General features: G+C 39.0%; 1 protein-coding gene across 1 annotated transcript in view; it reads right to left on the reverse strand.

The window, feature by feature from the left end:
• Positions 1-3934: 3934 nt before the first annotated feature.
• Positions 3935-6480, reverse strand: part of LOC105037700 (probable mannitol dehydrogenase) — a 5632-nt gene continuing 3086 nt past the window's right edge. The window contains 7 exon segments of the mRNA XM_073249371.1: positions 3935-4361; positions 4463-4616; positions 4748-4761; positions 4764-5000; positions 5003-5184; positions 5186-5257; positions 6230-6343. Of these exon segments, the coding sequence (XP_073105472.1) occupies positions 4159-4361; positions 4463-4616; positions 4748-4761; positions 4764-5000; positions 5003-5184; positions 5186-5257; positions 6230-6343 (976 nt within the window). The 3' untranslated portion in view covers positions 3935-4158.

Raw genomic sequence — 6480 nt, forward strand, 5'->3', positions numbered from 1 at the left:
GCAAAATTTTAAACCAAAAAGTAAAACTGTAAATATTTAATAAGTATTGGAAAGCGAAAGCTACGCAATCCAATAGGATGGCACAGTGTACTCCACATCAATTTTATTGCATCGCATGTGGTGCACAAAAAGTATTTGTTCAGGCTAAACAATCAACCATATAGAATATAGGATCAAGTTTGGTGCTTGTGAATGGAGTCTTGGTGGCAGGAAGTTGACACACAAATAATCCTACCAGACTCATTAAATCTGTTAACTTGTGTAGGCCAAGTATATGTCACCGAGATGTCCAACCAACTTGGAGCATGGAAGGAAGTGGGCTCATTTGAATATCACGTTGGGTACGTGGAATATTTTTCTTAAGGATGAATTCAAGGCAAGCCACAGCCAATCGGAGGGTGGCAAATTTGAGGGTTTATAATTGAAATTCTATTTGGACTTCATTTAATCTGTTTGTTCTTGGTGATTAATTTACTTCAATTGTATAGGCAGTTGCCTTTTTTTTTTTTTTTTTTGAGATAAAGCAAGCTAATCATACACTTCAATTGCATAGGCAGTTATCCATTTTTTTTTGGATAAAGCAAGGTAATCATATAACTCTAATGTGAATGTAACTACAAAGGCAGAAAACAAAACATCACAAGAAGATAAAAGGAGCGCTTTGAGCATCAGTCCACAAACCTCATTCCTGCACTCCACAACAACAGAGGCGATCCAAGCAACACCACTGTTTGTCTCCTGATCAACATATCAAATGTCTAAGAAAAAGTACTCTCTCATCCCCTCATCGCTCTCCAAACATCACATAACAATAAATGCACATGAGCAATCCATTTGTTTTATTGTATGATACAAATGTCTCCACCTAGAAAGCACATTATGACAACTTCCTTGAGAAACATGTGAGATTACTTGTTAGAAGAGTCTTATTGGACTCTAAAGCCACAAACATGGCAAAGTTTCACTTGGACAAGTCACCACCGAAAATGTGTTGTGTTTATTTTTCACAAATGTCATCAAGTTTGCCTCGAGTAACATGTGAGATTACTTGTTAGAAGATGCTTGTTGGACTCTAAAGCCGCAAATGTAACATATAACATTATTTTCTTTAGGAGCTGAAGAACTCCTCTTTGCGAAGCTAGATCATTACCACACATCATATCCTATCAGTGGCAATATGGAACATTTGCAATTTGGTGGCCCAAAGAATGGTGGTGGTTTCATGACCATCATTAGAAAGAACATGGAAGAAGTTGTTTATGCTTGTTCATATTAGGGACTTTTGCATGCATGTACCAATAAGCCGTGTACCCCCCGTAAGCCATATTTGGTGGAAAGTCTCCTCTAAAAGAAATGCTGGATCCATGGGACCAGCTGAGTTGAGAAATCATTGCAGCTGATCCTACAAAGCAAGTAAAATCTCCACCGAGCAATGAATCCTAAGCTCTTGCAGTTCTTGTTGCGGTCTCCACCACCCGGGCTTCAATCTCTTTCGGCCTTTCTTATGAGATCACTTGCACTCACAGGAACTGCAATGAGTGGAAATCTCTCCATTTTTAGCAGAGGATCGATTCGAAGTAGTTGGTTGGGCCATATCCCATTTGATCTTGGCGCAGCTTTGACCTAAACTTGCTCAAGATACAAAGCAAACTTTCCACAAACTGAATCAGCTTGTTCCCTCAGAGATCACATGAGTCGACCCCTGACCGGATTCATCTACTCTTCCATTGATTTAATTAAGAGCAACTTTTGGAAGGTCGCAGAGAGATCTTTTGGAAGGAAAAAAACTCCTCTTCTTTCATGGATTAGATCAACAGGTTACCCACCAAGATCAGTAAATCTCACCTGGTGATTTTGGACATATGTAATATTTCCCTAATTGTTGAATTGGATGCAAGCCACTCCTGACAGAGGAGTGGCAAACAGACTGAAGGATCTGCAGCAAACTTCATCACTGCAGTTCTGAAAGTTTTAGTTGGAATGCTTTTACCCATCATTTTCATGTTTTACTTCACCTATATGGACTGTTTGCATTATTGTTTAACATAAATAGACAACTCTACCGAAAGGAAGATTAACCTAAACTTCTTTTGTTTTTCCCCATCGACTGCTTCCTTTCTTCGTCAAGAACACACAAAAATGCTATATATAGCAAAGTAAGAATAACCAAGTTGTGAAGAAAATTCCGTTACATCATGCGCATGAAAATTTCTCTGACCGACATAAGTTGTTGGCTTGGCAATTCAAATATTAATTCAGCCACCCCCTTTCGTCGACTAATCTCGATGGGTTATACTAATTCACTCGTTACGCATGGGCAGACCCTAGCATTTTTTTTCTCGCAAGAATACCTTACAAAGTCTCCTTGTCTGCAAAGAAATATTTTTCTTTGACGAGTAACTCTCTAAGACCAGTCACTGAAAGAAGCTTTTTTTTTTTTCAATTGCAATTGAAAGATGCTTATTGGATAATGGCACATTTTTATTGGTCAGGATTTGGAGGCTATTGTTTGTCAAGCCATAAAGTCATCACTGAAGTGCTAGGTGAAAAGGCTACCTCTTTTAGTCAATGAAAATTCAAAAAAATCACTATCAAAATCATAAGTTGACAGCGGTGGTATGCAGGGTCTGGTTGCAAAGTTGTGGCTGGAGAAAATTATGGTTGTTATCATAGTCGACATTTATGAAAAAAAATTTGTTGCAACGGTGATTCCACATCAAATTTATCACAACCTAATGAGAACGCTTGCATTTCATTGATTACCATGTATTTCACCGATTCCCGTGATGATATCTTATACTATCCCATCGATTTTCGATTTTTGATTAGGTTGTTATAAGTTTGATATGGTATCACCGTTGCAACGAATATTTACTCGTCATTCAGAATTGAAAGTATTAAAATGATGTCACAACGAGCCTGTTAGAAGTCTGCAAATTAATTAGAACAGTGAGAGTGCCCATCAAGCTCACGGAACAATAACAGAGATTCCAGCAGCGAAATTTGACTTGTACACAACCATGACAAGGAACAATTATAGAGAAAAGAGCATAAGATTTAGGGACTATATCAAAACTGACACTGATCTTAAAGAGAAAAAAGAGGTACTTCTCCAAAATCAACAATAATAACGGAGCCACCATAGTTTTTATGAAGATTCATGTAGGCGTGTGTTTAATCCCACATGGATTATTCATTGGAGAAATCTAGAATATTTATATAAATTAAGAAATTTAAATAATAACTTCCGATTAGTTTTTTGAGTGAAATTCTAGATTGTGATAAATAGTATCAGAACGAATGCAGCTCATGACCTATATGAACTAAAAAAAATTACAGCATAAGTTCATTTGAATTGATTGTAAGTTGATCGTGATATTTATGATTGAATTTAAATAGATTCAGCCTCTTTGCTTGCTGAGAATATCAGACTTAAAACGAAGGAGGATGCGTGTGGACATGTGTTTAACCCTACATCGATTATTCTCCAGAGAGACCTTAGATACTTATACAATATCAGAAAAACTCAAATAATACTTTCTAACCAACCTTCTTCAGTGTGGTCTTGGACTGTGACGGTTTTAGCAGCCAATAGACATTACATGAAAAGAGTTGCAAGCAGCAAATTAAGTTTTAAAGAAGATTAGAGTATCAACTCTGGCTCAGATCAAATTCCTTTCACAACCTCAAGAGACCAACTCCACACTTAAAATCTAAGCTGATCTCTAATTTTCTTTTCTTTTTTTTAAAAAGATGTAATAAGATTCTTATCCTGGGCAGACCATACTTTTTCTCACCCTGAATATACGCATTACCATAGCTATCAGGATTTTTCTTGCAAACAATGTAGAATGCACCCCATTCAAGCAATTATATGACAATCTACTGCCTTGACTTCTAATAATAGGTCAAAACAAGCGGAGCCCATCAAGTCTATGTTGAATGACACACCATATATTATTTAATTCTCAATGCATTAAGAACAGAACTTCATATTAAACAGCAGCTTCTCCCACAATCTCGGATAACAAAGATACGATGCGGTAAGACAAACTTAGGATAAAATAACCAACAACAATCCAACTACATGGAAAGAAATTATAAAAGCAACCAGAAAGTCCTAAATAATGGTATATAGCTATCTTTGCAACCCCAAATCTACGCAGTGGTCAAGGTGTTGGCGATATCAATGACAAATCGATATCTGACATCTGCCTTGGCAAGTCGCTCCATTGCCTTGTTCACGTAATCCATACCGATGAGCTCGATCTCTGCTGTTACGTTGTGCTTTGCAGCGAAGTCCAACATCTCCTGGGTATCCTTCATTCCTCCAATGCAACTCCCAGCTATAATTTTCCCTCCTATAGGCAGATCCATGCAATTCATTTCATCGAAAGGCCAACAAGTAAAACAAACAAACCAGCAATCTTACAACACATTGGAGAATCAGCACTTTACTTACCCATGATCAAAGAGAAAGCTGGTAGCTCCAGTGGCTTCTCTGGAGCACCCACCATGATCATCTTGCCCTGGGCCTTCAGCAGAGAGAGCAATGGCGTGAGGGGATGGACAGCAGACACTGTATCGATAATGCCATCCATTGTCCCCATGGCAGCCTAACAGGACAACAAAACATTCAAGAGTAAGATACGAGTGTTGGTGGCCGCGGACTTCGGACATAGAATTGCTACTTTACTGATACAAGTGTTGGTGGCTGCGGCCATTGTATTTAGAATTGCTATTTTACCTGCATTTGCTTGGGTTACTGCTAACAATGAAGGCATCAGCTCCCAAATTTTCAATTGCTTCCTTCTCCTTCTTAGGGGATGAACTAACCACTGTGACCTTCGCTCCAAAGGCTTTGGCAAACTTCACAGCTACATGGCCGAGCCCTCCAAGGCCGACCACCCCAACATGCTTCCCTGCTTCATTGAGTCCAAAATACTTCAATGGGCTGTATACAGTGATGCCAGCACAAAGCAGTGGGGCACACTTGTCTAGGGCATGGTGTCAGGGATCCGCACAACGAAATGCTCGTCGACGACTAGCGTATCAGAGTACCCTCCATAGGTCATCGTTCCATCGGTATCGATGGCATTGTATGTAAGTATGAATCTGGCACAGTAGTTCTCGAAACCGTGTTTGCAGCTGTCACAAGAACGGCAAGAATTAACCAAGCGCCCACCCCACCTTGTCTCCAACCTTGAACTTCTGTACATTGCTCCCCACTTCGGTAACGACACCAACAATCTCATGTCTGCACAGTTAGTTCTTTTGTAAATCTTCATGTGTTTTCAGGTGTATGGGTGATGTCTATCAAATGGTTGCACTGTGCATGGTGAATATCTTTTTGTACTTATGTGAATGTTGTTGAAAGGAAGCAATATGGAAAATTTATGCTTCCCTAATTAAGGATGAGTGCAATGATACTCCATGCAGGCCAGACTGCAATAGCAATAGTAAGATGAAGACCACGACATCATTACTAATGAGCGCTTGCCACAGAATAGGCCAGATCTCCACACTTTACATCTACATGTGTAATCAACCAGATTCTTGCGATAATTATTAGCCAGTACATGCATCAACTATTGAAACAAAAGATTTTATCATGTTAACAAAATTTTGCATGAGCTAAGACGACTTTATGATGCTTGTTTAGTATAACACCAACATACTGGTACTACTGTTCGGTGCTCCAAGTCCTGTTTTCTGCTGCAAGCATTCAAAAGTGTTTGGCGTCCTTCGATATGCAGTGGTTATGGCAAGGCTCCAATGCTGACAAGTCACCTGTCTCTCATCCTAAATAAGGTCGACTCTGATCATATCATATTGAATAGAATAAAGCAGTTCACAGCCAGCATAGTTACCAGCAAGTGGGTTGGTTGCAGGAGCAGATTTAGCTGCAGATGCGGGTGCGCAAAAGCAGGTCTCTCAAACAAAAATAAGAATTGGAAGTGCTTAGGAAGCAGGTACAGAAGCAAATTTCTAAGATTCCGAAGCGGGTGCAGCACCATGGGTAGAAGCTTCCTGCTAGTATGGAGTAAAGAACAACCACAAGCTTCAAACAATTGCAACTGTATCATTGAAAGACAATCCTGTCTTTCAGCAAAAAATAATCAAAATGTGCATTTTTCATTCTCTCTAAATTCATCTAAATGAGTATCAGAGAAAGGTTGTATTATGGTTTATGGATAAAAAAAGTTTGTTGGTGTTCAGAGGTACAAACCCTGGGACAATTGGATAGATGGCATTTGTCCATTCATTCTTAATGCAATGAAGGTCTGAGTGGCAGATCCCACAGTACAGTATCTTTATGGTGACATCGCCATCTCTATTGTTCCTGTAAGCCAGTAAATTGTTCTGCTATTAGTCATTTATTCACACACAAGAATGTTTAAAGATTTCAATCAACTACTGCAGGAATCATGGACCATAAGAAAAACAATATATAAGATTATAATCATTAGATTCCAACAG

This window comes from Elaeis guineensis, chromosome 1, assembly GCF_000442705.2.
Source record: "Elaeis guineensis isolate ETL-2024a chromosome 1, EG11, whole genome shotgun sequence".
Taxonomy (NCBI): domain Eukaryota; kingdom Viridiplantae; phylum Streptophyta; class Magnoliopsida; order Arecales; family Arecaceae; genus Elaeis; species Elaeis guineensis.